Source organism: Lontra canadensis, unplaced genomic scaffold (assembly GCF_010015895.1).
Source record: "Lontra canadensis isolate GAN:19392208 unplaced genomic scaffold, GSC_riverotter_1.0 scaffold75, whole genome shotgun sequence".
NCBI lineage: Eukaryota > Metazoa > Chordata > Mammalia > Carnivora > Mustelidae > Lontra > Lontra canadensis.
The window spans coordinates 5,970,573-5,986,375 of record NW_022631069.1 but is presented as its reverse complement, the minus strand read 5'-3'; the positions used below and the strand labels follow the sequence as shown (position 1 = coordinate 5,986,375).

Below are 15,803 nucleotides of genomic sequence, written 5' to 3'. Positions count from 1 at the left end.
GGTTGGTGGGCCTGCAGTGAGTCAAGGATCAGAGACCAGGAATCCTCAGCCTCTGATGAGAAGAGGGAAGAGTTTGGAGGAGGGACACACATTGCTTTAGCTCTTGAGCCCTGGAAACAGTGCATACTAACCCCATGGCCCCACCTGGAGGCTGGGGGGCCCAGGAAACGGAGTCCTTGTCTAGGCAGCTGTTTTCCAGTGGCAACTCTGTACACCAAAGGAGGGAAGCATGAATTTTTGGTGTCAGTATAGCTGTCTGTGCTGTACTTAACGTAAATTAGCGTTTTACTCTGAATTGTGTTACTGCCAGAGACATGAACAAGATTCTGATTTTAGGATATTGTGTTAAGCTTCAGTATGGTCCCCGTCCCCCAGAAGTGGGTAGCTGTCCCATTGAAGACAAGGCAGAACTTCCTGATGCCAGGCTACTGAACAGTGTTGTTGGAAGCTCTGTCCACTGCTGGGTCCAAAGAATAGAGGCTACTCCACAAACCATTGAATAAATGATTCTATTTTCCTAGTAGGACTACAAAGGAAACAAAATTTTGAAATTGGTCTTGCTTATATCCAACTGGCCTGCAGTTTCTTAGAATTTGAAGCTAGTGAGTGCCCAATAAGATCTAATCATACCTTCTTTTGAAGCCCCTTTGACACCTAAATGTCCTGAGTATTACCAACATCTTACTCAGCTTCCCATTGCCATTTCTATACTTGTTTAACCCCTTCCTACATAAAACTCTAGGCCCCTTGGGGGCATAGGGACTGTGTCCCACTGGTGTTTGTATTCCTAGTAGTGCCTTGCACATTATAAGAGACTAGATAAGATTTACTAAAGGGAATCTTTGGAAGATCCTTTATGGAGCTTTGTAGCAAGCCAGAAAAGAAATGGGTTGTGCAGTTTTGGTTCCTCTGGTGTAAACCTAATTGAGGAAATAAGATACACATGAAACCTTAACTTTTGCAAACCTCCTTCAGATGTGGACTGATGAATATGATGCCATCTGAGGTTTAGCTGAGGCTACTCATAACTCATTACGGTCTGACCCTTTTTTTAGGTCTCGTGAGCAGTAAGACCAAGCCAGTGGCCTCAGTGAGTGGGCAGTCATCTGGATGCTGTATCACCCCCACAGGCTATCGAGCTCCACGCGGGGGGACCAGCGCAGCACAGCCACTCAACCTTAGCCAGGTAAGCGCTAGGGGCTGCTGCCTTCTGTTTGGGGCCCTCCCTACTGTCACTCTCTGGAGAACCCTGCTTCTGGCTGGACTGCTGAATAAAGCCAAATGAAGCCCCTTTTGTGTCAGACCGTTTAGTGTTCTGTGGCCTGTGTCCTGTCTGCATGTGCTATGTCCCTTTATTCCCTCTGTGTGTTGAGGATGCACATTCCAGGTTTTCCATCAGACTTCCCTAAACTGTCCTGGAAGATGAGAGAAATGTCTGGAATTTAGGAAGAGCCTCGGGTGCTTTAGTCCATGCCCGCTTCTGTACCACCACATGCTTTGCTCCCAGGTCCTCTTCCTTTATTACCCAGGTCATAAATAACCTTGAGCCTCACACCAATTACTTGAGGCAAGAGACAGTGCAAAGCTTTGTGGCCACTTCATCAACTGGTTCTAGTGCTGTGTGTTGCCTTGAGTCTGAGATCCCCCCCTAACCACTATGTGATCTGATAGGGTGGAGAGAGACACTATTCTGCTTGTAAAAGAGATACTATTTATTCTTTCTTAAGCTAAAATTCTGGTGCTTGTATGAGGTCCACCAGTAGTAAGAAAGTGTAAACATGAGGATGTAACTGTGTGTGTGTGTGTGAGAGAGAGAGAGAGAGAGAGAGAGCACACACAAGTGCAAATGTCAGTTCGAGTTAGTACATGTGTTTTAGGCTCCACAAGTCAAGAGGGATATGAAGAACTTAGAGGAGAACAAAAGAACACAATGGCAAGAAAGAAAGGTTAGGAAAAATTCAAATTCCCTGGCACCAAAATAGGGTGAGTTGAGTCAACAGTTACTAACTTGCAGGAGTGGGTAACCCTGTGAACTCTTTTTTTTTTTTTTTTAAGATTTTATTTTATTTATTTGACAGAGAGAGAGAGATCACAAGTAGGCAGAGAGGCAGTCAGAGGGAGAGGGGGAAGCATGCTCCCTGCTGAGCAGAGAGCCCGATGCGGGGCTTGATCCCAGGACCCCAAGATCATGACCTGAGCCGAAGGCAGAGGCTTAACCCACTGAGCCACCCAGGCACCACCCCCCCCACCCCCGTGAACTCTTGATTCCCCTGTGGCCTCTGTCGTACTTAAGAGCAAACTGCTGGTATCTGGGCTGGATTAGGATCTGTTCTGCCAAGAGGTGGAGGGATGGGGTCTGACTTCTGACAGCATTGCCAGTCTGGGAGATTCTGTGTTGTGGCAGCCCAGGAACAGTACAGGTTAGAACCTCAACTCTCCACTTGGCCTTTGGTCCCTGAACCGGAACGACCTCAAGGTTCCTCACCCCCTTCTTCCTCCTTCCAGAACCAGCAGTCATCGTCAGCTCCGACCTCGCAGGAGAGAAGCAGCAACCCTGCCCCCCGCAGGCAGCAGGCGTTTGTGGCCCCGCTCTCCCAGGCCCCCTACGCCTTCCAGCATGGCAGCCCACTACACTCGACGGGGCACCCACACCTGGCCCCAGCCCCTGCTCACCTGCCGAGCCAGCCTCACCTGTATACGTATGCTGCCCCCACCTCTGCTGCTGCATTGGGCTCCACCAGCTCCATTGCTCATCTCTTCTCCCCCCAGGGCTCCTCAAGGCATGCTGCAGCCTATAGCACCCACCCTAGCACTCTGGTGCACCAGGTCCCTGTCAGCGTTGGGCCCAGCCTTCTCACTTCTGCCAGTGTGGCCCCTGCTCAGTACCAACACCAGTTTGCCACCCAGTCCTACATTGGGTCTTCCCGAGGCTCAACAATTTACACTGGATACCCACTGAGTCCGACCAAGATCAGCCAGTATTCCTATTTGTAGTTGGTGAGCAGAGGGAGGAGGGGTCATGACTGCCTGTTCCTGGCCCTGAGTTCTTAATAACAGGCTATGATGAACTCCTCCCTTAGGCCCCTCTTGAAACTCCTTAGCCAGCAACTTGTTCTGCAGGGGCCCACTGAAGCAGAAGGTTTTTCTCTGGGGAACCTGTCTTAGTGTTGACTGCATTGTTGTAGTCTCCCAAAGTCTGCCCTATTTTTTAATTCTTTATTTTTGTGACAGCATTTTTGGTATTTGGAAGAGTTCAGATGCCCATCTTCTGCAATTATCAAGGAAGAGAGATCGTTGTGAAGTTACCCTTTGAAAAATATTTTCTCTCTGACTTGATTTCTATAAATGTTTTTAAGACCAAGTGAAGCCCCTCTTTATTTAACTTTGTTTTATTGTAATTGCTGGTCAGAGGAAAAATGCTGATAGAAGGACTTGAAATCTGGTAACAAGTGAGGAAAGAAAAATCATCACTTTTTGCTTATTTAAAAACCAAGACTTAATTGCCTCTTTTAAGAGCAGCTTACACAAGTCTGTATTTGACTATCAGGCATTTCTCCTCTCAAAATTTTACCTTCCCTTATGGGACATGAGACTACAGTGTTTAGTTTGTTTTCATGTCATGTTATACTTACTGGGCAATTGTTATTTTTGCAAAACTGGTTATATACTGCTCCTTATTACTCTTGGGATTCTCTCAGTTGCTCCTGTGTTTATTGTAAAGTAGTGTTAAAAAGGCAGCTCACCATTTGCTGGTAACTTAGTGTGAGAGAATCCATACCTACCGTGAAAGCACTAGGTATTACTCTTTTTAAATGAAGTACCATGCATTCTTCTTAAGTTATTTTTTAAAAGTATTTCTCTCTCTGATTCAGCTTAAATTTTATTATTGGAAAAGCCATTAAGGTCGTTATTATTGTATGGTGGTGGTTGTCTTATTATATGCAAAATCTCTTTGTATTATGCGATACTGGTATAGATGAGCTTTGCCTAAAGGTTGTTGGCATTGGTGAGCTTTGCCTAAAGATTAATATGAATTTTCAATAATACACCTCTCTCTCTTTGCCTCATCTCTCCCTTCTGTTCTATGATTTATTTGGGGAGAAAGCTAAAGAATCTGAAACCAGATAAGAACGTTGTGTATAGCTTTTATACTTTAAAGTAGCTTCCTTTGTATGCCAGCAGCAAATTGAATGCTCTCTTATTAAGACTTATACAATAAGTGCATGTAGGAATTGCAAAAAATATTTTAAAAATTTATTACTGAATTTAAAAATATTTTAGAAGTTTTGTAATGGTGGTGTTTTAATATTTTGCATAATTAAATATGTACATATTGATTAGAAAAATATAACAAGCAATTTTTCCTGCTAACCCAAAATGTTATTTGTAATCAAATGTGTAGTGATTACACTTGAATTGTGTATTTAGTGTGTATCTGATCCTCCAGTGTTACCCCGGAGATGGAATGGATGTCTCCACTGTATTTAAACCAAAATGAACTGATACTTGTTGGAATGTATGTGAACTAATTGCAATTATATTAGAGCATATTACTGTAGTGTTGAATGAGCAGGGGCATTGCCTGCAAGGAGAGGAGACCCTTGGAATTGTTTTGCACAGGTGTGTCTGGTGAGGAGTTGTTCAGTGTGTGTCTCTTCTTCCCTTTCTCCTCCTTCCCTTATTGTAGTGCCTTATATGATAATGTAGTGGTTCATAGAGTTTACAGTGAGCTTGCCTTAGGATGGACCAGCAAGCCCTTGTGGACCCTAAGCTGTTCACTGGGATTTATCAGAACAGGATTAGTAGCTGTGTCGTGTAAATGCATTGTTGTCAGTTTCCCTGCCGACGTTGAAAAATAAAAACAGCAGCTTTTCTCCTTTAGCACCACGTCTACCCCTTTCCAGTCTGGAATCTCAGCTGAGTTCTCACAGAAGCATTTTCCCCACGTGGCTCTCTCACGGTGCATTGCTACCTTGCTTCTGTGAGAATTTGGGAAGCAGGTGAGAGGAGTCAAGCCAATATGAAATATATGGTGGTTTTCTTTTTCTTTAAAGTATGTGCAATCACTTTTAGAATGAGATTTTTCTTTTCCTTTTCCCATGTGGCAGTCCTTCCTGCAAATAGTTGGCATTCCTAGTAAAGTATTTGCTTGTTGGAAAAAAACATATAACAGATCTGTTTATACCAAAGAGCCTGTTGTATTGCTTACCATGTCCCCATACTATGAGGAGGAGTTTTGTGATGCCGCTGGTGACAGGGAACTCACAGGAAGGTTTCTGAGCCGGTGAAGAATATTAAAAAGGAACCAAAGCCTGTTGAGTCTTCGGGCTTTTGACGTTTCTTTTTAACAGCTTGAATATTCTTGGGGCTGTGAAATTGTCCTTGTACTCTCAGCTCCTGCATGGATCTGGGTCAAGTGGAGGGTACTGGGGATGGGGATGTTCCTGCCCATAAAAGATTTGGGGGAAGAAGGTTAACTCTAAGATAGAGAAGTGTTCCATCTGAATTGAAAATTATGTACTTGAGGGCTAAGTCTAGGACTGGTTCTTTGTAGAGATGGCGTCAAGGAGGTGCAGGATGGAGATGGGAGATTTCATGGAGCCTGGTCAGCAAGCTCTGTACCGGGTTGAACACCGAGGAGCTGTCAAGGTATTTGGAGTTTGTTTCTTCATTGTAAAGAGTAAGGGCTTCCACGATGGGGCAGATAGTCAGTACAGCCTACCAGGAACATGTTGGTGTTTTCTGCTTTTTCTCTTTTCTTTTCTTACTTCTTTTTTCTTTTTTTTTTCCTTTTCTTTTCTCTTTTCCTTTCTTCTCTACTTTCTTTTCCTTTCTTTTCTTTTCTTTTCTTTTCTTTTCTTTTCTTTTCTTTTCTTTTCTTTTCTTTCTTTTCTTTTCTTTCTTTTCTTTTTTCTTTTCTTCTTGTGGTCATTCTCCTGAGTTGTGTTTGCACCGCTGTATTGGTGAAGATACCCAAGCAGCTCGTATAGTTTCCATCACTAATGTTACACATTTTTCTGGTCAATGTGTGTGATCTTTGTGTTTCCTTTTTTACCAAACGTATTTTTATTTTCTTGTTCAAAGGCAGACCTAGTTTCTAGTAGAAACATTTTTTATTCCTTATCTTTCCTCTACAAGGGATAAAAGATTTGTTGTTTTTGTAACAAATGAGATATGTGGGGGGGGATACAAAACATTCCACTCCTGCCCCCCGTCCAATAAATAGATACCACTTAAGGTACAAGTCTTAACTAACTTCATGGGGGAAAAGACAATACCCAGAGTGTGTATTGTTATCTGAAACATCCGTACTAGCAGTTGCGGCTTTAAGAATTTTAGAAATTTTCAGCCTTAACCTGCAAATTGACATTTCAAATTTACCAAGATAAAAATCCATCTGTGTCTGCTGAATACAGTGCTCAATGTGGCTTTAGAATCTGTCCCTGGGGCTTCACATTGCCAGCCCTGACAGGATGGGGGGAAGCCCTGTGAATTCAGTGAGCGGCTGGTACCTGGTCATAGTGGCCTAACCTCAGGCCAGCTTCAGGCTTTACGTCCTTTCAGAACTTGTGCTTCACGTCCTTTCAGAATTTGTGCTTCCAGCTTCTCCCCTTCAGGGTGAGAGAGAAAGTGGGGAAGGCTTAAGTACAGCCACTCTGGGCTCATCGGGACACTTGATCACTCCAGAGTTTTAATAGGTCCCGGGAGGGGACACTGGCGTCAGTGCTCAGCTCAGATACCAGCCCCAGAAGTAAGAACTCCATTTCACACAGTTCTGGCCATCCATCCTCCTCCACTAGAGGAGCTCAGCTTGATTGCCCTGAGCCAGGCAAATACAGTAATGTGTGTTTTATTCAGCATTATTCTGCAAAAACCCACTGGTTAGGTTGGTTTGTTTTAGGATAGAAAATGAAATGCCTCTCAGTGACAGGAATGGCCCAAGCCTGCTTCCTATTTTGGGTTTTGTTTTTTTTTTTAAACTGATGGATGGTGCAGCATGTCCACATGGTTGTTTGTCGCTAAACTTTATATAATGTGTGGTTTTGACTCAGCTTGAAAAATAATCTCACTACATGTAGCAGTACATTATATGTACATTATATGTAATGTTAGTATTTCTGCTTTGAATCCTTGATATTGCAATGGAATTCCAACTTTATTAAATGTATTTGATATGCTAGTTATTGTGTGCGATTTAAACTTTTTTTGCTTTCTCCCTTTTCTGGTTGTGCGCTTCCTTTTACAACAAGCCTCTAGAAACAGTTTCTGAGAATTATTGAGCTATGTTTGTAATGCAGATGTACTTAGGGAGTATGTAAAATAATCATTTTAACAAAAGAAATAGATATTTAAAATTTAATACTAACTATGGGAAAAGGGTCCATTGTGTAAAACATAGTTTATCTTTGGATTCAATGTTTGTCTTTGGTTTTACAAAGTAGCTTGTATTTTCAGTATTTTCTACATAATATGGTAAAATGTAGAGCAATTGCAATGCATCAATAAAATGGGTAAATTTTCTGATTCATGTGGCTGTTCTTGACTTCTGTTAGAGGGGTGCAAAGGGGACCAAAAAATGGCATCTATGGAGTGGCTAAGTACATCGCATCTGAATATCAGTGGCGGCTTAGGGGCAAATCCATCTTTCATACAAATATCCACAATGGAAATGAATCGGAGTTGGTAGAAAACACTGCCCAAGAATGGAGTGTCTGGGCCCTAACTGAAGATCATCTGGTCCTGGCCCTCTGAAAGAGACAGAACTTCTGACCCAGGATAACTAAACTTTGTTTCCTAGCACATTCCACCAACCATCTGAAGTATCATAATGAAAATCAGAACCACCACAGAAGATGCTATTTTTTCCACCTTTCAAGCTGCATTGTTAGAAGTCCTTTTGGAGAAGGAGCCCCTCTGATTAGATTTCTCTTGATTCTAAAGTGAAGAAAATTTCTCCTGATAAAGAGCTAGAGATTTGTCTAGATCAATCACTGCAGGTCTCTGAATAAACGCTATACTCACTTGGCTTTTTTTTGACACATGTTTCAGGCCACATCTACCCACATCATTAATGACATTAATGGTCATTAATTCATTGTGGGGTTCTGCAGTCATGGTTGGGATATAGAGATGAGACACATTTAGAAACACTTGGACCATAACCAAGAGAAATGATCAATAAGCTCTTCTCTCCCATTGGTAGGGAAGTCAGAACACATGTATTTTGATTTAGACTGCAACACATTATATTTTTCCATTTTTTTTTCCTAAATAAATGGACATGAAACAAGGGTGGACTCACTGAACGTTCCCCAGTTTTGGTAAGAGAATATACCTAGAAGCGTTCAGGCAAGAGAAAGCCAAGTAGAAAGGCTCTGCCATCAATCTCACTTCCAGGTAATCAAGAATTAATTTAAATTGTCCGTGATCTGCGTTTGTTTTTGTTTGTTTTTAAATATGTTATATTCTCTTCCTTAGGCTAAATCAGAGAGAGATTGGGATAGCCCCTTAAGTAGTTGGGTAAGTCTGTGGGGAAATCTGTGTTTTAATGATGAAAACCCCTGTAAACTCAATCTGCTTGGCTCACTGGAAAATTTTCCACCGGACGTGTGGTCTAAGCCTTGTGAATCCTGAGATGACACCAGGTGCTATCACAAGATGGCGCCAATGAGCTATAGAAGATGGTAGTGTAGCTGGGACCTCCGATCTTTTCTCCCACCTCTTCCCCTCAAACCTCATCTCTCCTGCTTCCAGCTTCCACTCAACAAGGCAGAAAACAATTCATGCTATTATTGCTGGGAAAGGAAAAGATTAATGATGGATGTTTCTTAAGAAGCCAGCACTGACTGGAAGGAAGCATGCATTCTCCTAAAACAGGAATAGAGTTTGCTGAGTGTACTCCGGGGCCCCTCCCTCCTGCTGCTAGCTCCTTTTTCTGGGTGACTGCCCGGAAGGCCTCTGCCCTGGGGTTTCATCTTCTTCCCCTCTCCTGGGGAGCCTGCATCCTAGGCGGGAGGCGGTTAAAGTTTGTGGCTGCTCTGCCATAGGGCCATCTGTGTTTGATCAGTCCAGGCAGAAAGGAGCGGGTGGGGGCTATAAGGAGACTGTGAAAGCATTCCAGAGTAGTGAGAGAGACCCGAGATCCAGAAAGAGAGAAAGCACCGCCCCCACCCCGCCTCCAAAGCTAAGCAGCGGGCTTGAGTGGAAAAGGCACAGGACCTCACACTCCTACTCTGGCCCCGTTCTCCTGCTGCCATGGGGCTCCACACACCTCTTGTCACCTTGTTCCTTTTGTCATGGCTGCAACCCATTCAAGGACAGCAGCACCACCTTGTGGAATACATGGAACGCCGACTAGCTGCCTTGGAGGTGAGTGACTCCTTTCTCTCCTGGGCCAGGCGGGAAGGACTTCCCATCTCTTGCTGATTCACCCAGTGTGTCAGGGATCTGGGGACATGGCAGGACAGGGCTCTGTGAGGACATACAGAAAACTCTTACTAAGAGTTTCCTTACAAGTGCAAGCCCTCCTCCTTCCCCCGCAACGACAGAGCCATTCCAAAGCAAACAGGCCTTTGTGTTTTACCCTGAGATTGCGTGGGATAAGGGGACTGAGGACTCGGACATGAGAGCTAGCATGGCAGGACAGCATCTCAGGGGCAGCTGATGATTCTGTGAGAGCTGGAAGTTCCCAGAGAATCTGCAGCTTTGTGTCTTTTTAACAGTTTGAAGTCTGTGGCATTCCCAAGTTGAAATCTGTTCATTCCCAAGAGGAGAACAGTACAGGGGAGCCGAGACCCTTTACTGCCCTCATGTACTTAGGCCACCCGCAGTGGCTCTGAGGACATGAAGTGGGGGTAGAGGCCTAGGTGATCCCAGCTGGGTTTTTTGCATATTTGGCATCTCTGAACATCTGGTTTCCCTTCCGTGGGGGTTGCAGGGGAGTTGATCTCTGGCCAAGTTTGTGCTTTTTCCTGTTCCTCACTCCCTGGTTGGGCCTCTCCCTGCCTGGGAGTGGTAACCCTTCAGCCCCTCTCCTGGCCCCCATCCCTGCAGGAACGGCTGGCCCAGTGCCAGGACCAAAGTAGCCGGCATGCCGCTGAGCTGAGAGACTTCAAGAACAAGATGCTGCCGCTGCTGGAGGTGGCCGAGAAGGAGCGCGAGGCCCTCAGGACCGAGGCTGACAGCATTTCGGGGAGAGTGGACCGTCTGGAGCGGGAGGTTGACTATCTGGAGACCCAGAACCCAGCTCTACCCTGTGTGGAAGTTGATGAGAAGGTGACCGGAGGCCCTGGGATCAAAGGCAAGGGCAGAAGAAACGAGAAGTACGATATGCTGACAGGTAAGCAGAGGCCTGACACTCTCAGGATATGTGTTCTGCCTTGGCTTTTCCCTGTTTTTCTCCTGGTCCCAGAGGCCACTTTGGTGTGATCTTCTGGAATCTGCTTTAGGGGACTCTATAATGACAGGTCCATTGCGAGCATTTCTGGGGACCCAGACCTCTGGGGCACCCTTTTCCCTATCCTCTGTATGAGTGGAGGCGTCCACCGGCAGCCGTCCTCAAGGCGGCCCACTCTGGGGGTTTCCCGCAGCGGGCATCTAACTCATGTGTGTATTGCCTTGTCCTGTGCTCTTCTCCGTCCCCGACAGACTGTGGCTACACCATCTCTCAGGTGAGATCAATGAAGATCCTGAAGCGGTTTGGTGGCCCGGCTGGTCTATGGACCAAGGATCCAATGGGGCCGACAGAGAAGATCTACGTGTTAGATGGGACACAGAATGACACAGCCTTTGTCTTCCCAAGGCTGCGGGACTTCACCCTTACCATGGCTGCCCGGAAAGCTTCCCGGGTCCGGGTGCCCTTCCCCTGGGTAGGCACAGGGCAGCTGGTGTATGGTGGCTTTCTTTATTATGCCCGGAGGCCTCCTGGAGGACCTGGAGGGGGAGGTGAGCTGGAGAACACTTTGCAGCTCATCAAATTCCACTTGGGAAACCGGACCGTGGTGGACAGCTCGGTATTCCCGGCGGAGGGTTTGATCCCCCCATACGGGCTGACAGCAGACACGTACATCGACCTGGCTGCTGACGAGGAGGGCCTTTGGGCTGTCTATGCCACTCGGGAAGATGACAGGCACTTGTGCCTGGCCAAGTTAGACCCTCAGACCCTGGACACCGAGCAGCAGTGGGACACCCCATGTCCCAGAGAGAATGCCGAGGCTGCCTTTGTCATCTGCGGGACCCTCTATGTTGTCTATAACACCCGCCCTGCCAGCCGCGCCCGCATCCAGTGCTCCTTTGATGCCAGCGGCACCCTGACCCCCGAAAGGGCAGCACTCCCGTATTTCCCCCGCCGATATGGGGCCCATGCCAGCCTCCGTTACAACCCCCGGGAGCGCCAGCTCTACGCCTGGGATGATGGCTACCAGATTGTCTATAAGCTGGAGATGAGAAGGAAAGAGGAAGAAGTCTGAGCACCTAGCTCTGGGGTTGAATCTCCCTCACCTCTACACATTTCTGTCCCCACATTTCCTGCTCCTCATCCAGATGTGGGCAACTTGCAGTTTGGGGCCCATAAACACAGCCAATGGAAGCCAAATTCTCATAGCCCCTCCGTTTCCTGTGGGACCTTAGATGTCGAGAGATATTTTCGGAGCTGAGAGAGAGACAACCCTAAGTGTCGCTCCCCTCCTGCCCCCTGGCAATGAATTTCAGGCCAAAGACCACGCAGACCCAGAGCGCTGACCCTCCTTTGGGGGCAGCCCCAGCAAACGGGCAACAGAATATTTCTTGCCTCGGTGCAAGTCCGGTGGAGGGAGAGAGTTCTAGGAGGAGGAGACTTTGGCTCTCTGCCCTTTCCCTTTAGTGCCCCGGAGAATGGCTTTCTCCACATCATTTTGTATTGCAAGGTTTTGCATTAAAAGGAAAATCCACTGCTCCTCGCCTGTGTTTGTTTGGGGTGGCCCTCAGCTCAGATTTCTCCCTGTGACCCCGCATTTTCCTCCTCCACCCCACTGCCACTCCTTAAGCCACATGAGGGATTTGGCTGGGCTCTCTTGCTGAGGGAGAGGGGACTTCTCGAGTTACAGATTTTACTGTGAGGCGCCTGGGGAAGCGCAGAATCCCACCACTTGAGGAGGCCGGCGGAGGAAAGGCCTCCCTCCACACCCACCTCTCCTCCGAAGTGGCCCTCCCAGAGCTGCCCTTGGCTGCCAGACTGGGACCCAGGGGCAGAGCTTCCCACTCCAGTTCTCAGAGGGTTTGAATCATAAAGTGGACTTGAGTCCCCCTGGACTCTAGTGAAGACCAGAGCCCCAAATGTGTTTTGAGAAAGAACCTCGGGTCTCACTTCTGAGGTGGATTCTCCCCCAGCCCCAGCCCTACTCCCCTCTCCAGCTTGGGGCAGTCCCCCAGGGCTGGTTACACAATGGAGCTTGCTCTGAACGGCGCTGGTTTTCCTGCTGCCACGGCGTCTGCGGTTTGGGCCAGGAGGAGGGCCAGCGACCATGCCCTAGATGGTAGCTTTACCAGTTTCCCAACACATCCCTCTGGTCACCCCCACCACAGTCCTGGAACCTGGCTGAAGCCTGGCCAGGAGGCCTGGAAACTTAACCCTTTCCTGCCCTGGCCCTCAGGCTTGGGGGGATTATAGAAGGCCATGAGGGAAGGAAGAGGGATCCGGAGAGGAAAACCATGGCTTTTGGAGTCTGGTCTCTCCCGGGGTGGGGGGGACCACCCCCCCGGAAGTGGGGGGAGTGGTGGTGGTAGGGGTTGGGGGGGGTGGCCAGCCCAGGTTCATGCCCCCATTCCGCACTCTGGAGCAAGGCGGTGTGATGGACAACATGCCCTGCCTTTCTGGAGAAGGAGACCTCAGGCAGCCCGAGGGTCCTGGTAGTCATTGACCTCAGTGTGGGGAGGGAGAAGAAAGGAACACGTCTTCTCCCTAAAGGACACCCCCCCCCCAGGATAGGGTGGATCACCCAGGGCGCTGTGATCCTCCTTTTGTCTTCTTTTCTTCTCTCCCCAGGCAGAGCTGCCCCTGACGTAGGTTGGTGAAGAAGGGAAAGGAGAGACAGTGAAGCACCTCACAAAGGCGCTATTGTAAGGAGCCTGGGGCGGGTGGGGGCTCTCTCCCATTCAATTCTCTCCTAATGTGGGGCTGGCAACAGTAATCACCGCCTGTCACCCACAGAGGGGGCTGCCCACGGAACATCTGGCTCCGGCAGGGGAGGGGTGTGGAGGAGGGAGCTCTCCCAGGAGGCCTGCAGAGAGAGGCGGGGGGGGGGGGGGTCCCAGCCCAGCGGGGGTCATTGTATGTGTGTGCACGTGGGGAGGATGGTCTCCTCGCTCCTCACAAGCGTGACACCCTCACAGTGTGAGTACAAGCTGCTGAGAGGCTGGGGCCGGGTCTGTGGAGTTATCCTGATAGGGCTGCAAACATCAGGAATGGTTTTGGACGACCCTCAGAAGAGAACAGCTCTGAGACTATGTGGACATGACATCAGTATGAGGAGCAGGGTGTAAAAACCAGGATCTTCTGCCTCCCATGTGGGGGCCTGTCTTCGTAGCATCTTTCTTTGCCTCCATCGTCAATGAGAAAGGCAAAAACACCCCCCCCCTTTTTTTTTTTTTGCAGGGTTTTAGTTTAATTTTTAAAAAATTTTTTATAAACATAAAATGTATTATCTTTTTTTTTTTTTTGCTTCAGTTTTCTTTGGAAAAGTTCACTGAGACTTTTCTGAAAGGGCAGAAATCTCTGGAGCTTTGTCATTTATTCCTTTTTGCTTTTTTTCTTTTTGGCTCCCGTACAATACCTAGTGCTATTTTGGAAGCATTTTGGAAGGTGAGTGGAACTGTGTGGGCAGATCCAGTGAACTGTCCAAATTCATTAAACTAAATTATCTGCTGCTCAAGGAGAGTGCTTCGGTAGCTGAATCCTATCATCCCAAACCAGCCTCAGTGCCCCTTCTCAGAACCTCTATAACCCATCACTTGGCAGAGACAGGTTGTGACCGCTGCTTTGGGTTGAACAAAAGGCAGTGGGAGGCAGAGCCCTGCATGGGGGAGAGGGGACTAAATGCCCAAAGAGAAGCCCCACATCTGCCCCCCAACCCCTGGCCCGACAAGACTGAGCTGCTGGGCCACAGCCGTTGGCCACATTAGTGGTCCAGATGGTGCCTCTCCATCACAAGGCCGGATGGAGAGGGCTCTGTTCCCCCTACTGCAGCGCTGAGCCTCCGGCCTTAACTCCCAGGCTCTCCTCTTTTTTCTCAGTATCGTCTCCTCCCTGGTGCTGGTCTTTGCGTCTGGGTCTGGCCACCAGAGAGCCCTAAGTATTCGTCTTGCCATTTTTATCAAGGAGCCTGAGCCAATGTTGTCCAAGCTCTAGATGGTAAGGAGGGAAGGGCAGAGACGGACGGATGAAGTTGTTGATTCAGCTGTCAGTGCTTCCTCTGGGACAGGGCTCCGGACTAAGCAGGAAGCAAAGCCCTTTCCCTCCTCCATTTCCTCCTCCTCCAGGCTCAGTCCGTCTCCTAGTGCAGGAGCCCCATCCTTCCCTGAGGCTCCTGGGATCCTCCACTAACTGTTTAGGTCAAAACGTGCTCATTTTGAGAGTTGTTGAGATGTCTGTCCCAGCCTCTGGGGATGGCTCTCTTTAGGACCTGCTGTCCAGCCTCTCTGTGGCTGCCTGGGCAGGGCAGTGTGGTCCAAGAGCTCTGCTGCATATGTGGTGTGTGTGTGTGTGGTGGGGGTGGTCCCTCCACCCTCTGCACCTATCACTGTCTCCTCGGCCCCAGCAGACTGGAAGCTCCCTCCTTTTCTACCTCTGCCAGCAGCCACCACCGAGGTCGACAAGCTCTCCTCTGCCTGCTCTTTAACTTCTGCTCTCACAATGCAGAGCTTAAAAGATTAAATCTTTATTTATGGATTTAATAACACCGCAGAAGAATTATAAATGTGGAAGCCAATGTATTACTTTAAAGGGCAGACCTCTCAGCACTGTCTTTCCAGAACATGGGATCCGACAATGTCTAGAGTTGGACACCTCTCCCGAGTCCTCCAGAATGACCCCCGGGGGTCTGCCCCACCGTCCAAACCCCACCTTCTCTGAGAATGGACACCCACACGCCCTGGGTGGCCCCAAGGGGGAACAAATCACATTCTGTCTCCTGGGGATTTAGAATTGCAGATCAGAGATGTTAGATCTGAGAAAGTGTTTGGAAGCATCTTTTGGCCTGCTACAGAGAGGTAGCAAGAGCCAGATGCAGAGGGGAAAGGAAGAGGAGGCGGGGGGCAAGGCCGAGGCCCCTCAAGAAGGGGCCGCTGAGGGCCTCTCCTCTCCCTACCCATCTCCCCTGTGCTCCACCCCTGCTCTGCTAGCCTGACTTCTCTGAAATGCCTGACTCCTTAAAGCAGATACTCCCTTTCTTGTTTTCTTTTCTTTTCTTTCTTTACCTTTTGCTTTTTTTTCTCCAGTTAGTATGTTTCTTCTCAAGTTATTTCTCAAGTTTCTATTTCTTACAACATGAAGACGGACAACTCCTCATCCTCGACTAACCTCCCCACCGAAAACATTCACCCTGTCCCATGGACTGCTGAGCAGGGGGCCCTGCCCCTCTAGGATGCCACCCCCCCCCATGACCCAGAGGACACACCAGGATAATGAAAAAACCTGTGTAGCCTGTCATACCCCATCATCACCTTCTGGATGGTGCGCGGTTCCTCTTTCCTGCTGTGTTCATTCGTGGTGTGCTGTGTCTTTCTTCAGCCCACTGTCCTCTGCGGCTGCCGTCCATATTAGAAAGTGC

At 48.1% G+C, this 15,803-nt stretch overlaps 2 protein-coding genes across 6 annotated transcripts in view; both read left to right on the top strand.

Annotated features, from left to right (window-relative positions):
• Positions 1-3,353, top strand: part of HIPK1 (homeodomain interacting protein kinase 1) — a 47,320-nt gene extending 43,967 nt beyond the window's left edge. For 2 of the 5 annotated variants that reach the window (XM_032881394.1, XM_032881392.1), the window contains exons 14-16: positions 1,056-1,186; positions 1,878-1,946; positions 2,506-3,353. In XM_032881394.1, the coding sequence (XP_032737285.1) occupies positions 1,056-1,186; positions 1,878-1,946; positions 2,506-2,994 (689 nt within the window). In that variant the 3' untranslated portion in view covers positions 2,995-3,353. Of the gene's footprint in view, positions 1-1,055; positions 1,187-1,877; positions 1,984-2,505 lie in introns of all 5 variants that reach the window. The other 3 variants (XM_032881391.1, XM_032881395.1, XM_032881396.1) reach the window with 2 other exon arrangements.
• A 5,272-nt stretch (positions 3,354-8,625) lies between these two features.
• On the top strand, positions 8,626-11,932 carry OLFML3 (olfactomedin like 3). Its single transcript, XM_032881390.1, has 3 exons — positions 8,626-9,369; positions 10,054-10,339; positions 10,648-11,932. Exons 1-3 carry the CDS (start codon positions 9,256-9,258, stop codon positions 11,466-11,468), a joined length of 1,221 nt encoding a protein of 406 aa, XP_032737281.1. The 5' UTR covers positions 8,626-9,255; the 3' UTR covers positions 11,469-11,932.
• Positions 11,933-15,803: the final 3,871 nt, after the last annotated feature.

Bases quoted from the DNA above. Each gene is read 5' to 3' on its own strand.
- OLFML3 (XM_032881390.1), top strand. From the start codon at position 9,256: ATGGGGCTCCACACACCTCTTGTCACCTTGTTCCTTTTGTCATGGCTG. The intron at 9,370-10,053 runs GTGAGTGACTCC...CCATCCCTGCAG, and splicing joins GCCGACTAGCTGCCTTGGAG to GAACGGCTGGCCCAGTGCCA. The intron at 10,340-10,647 runs GTAAGCAGAGGC...CGTCCCCGACAG, and splicing joins GAAGTACGATATGCTGACAG to ACTGTGGCTACACCATCTCT.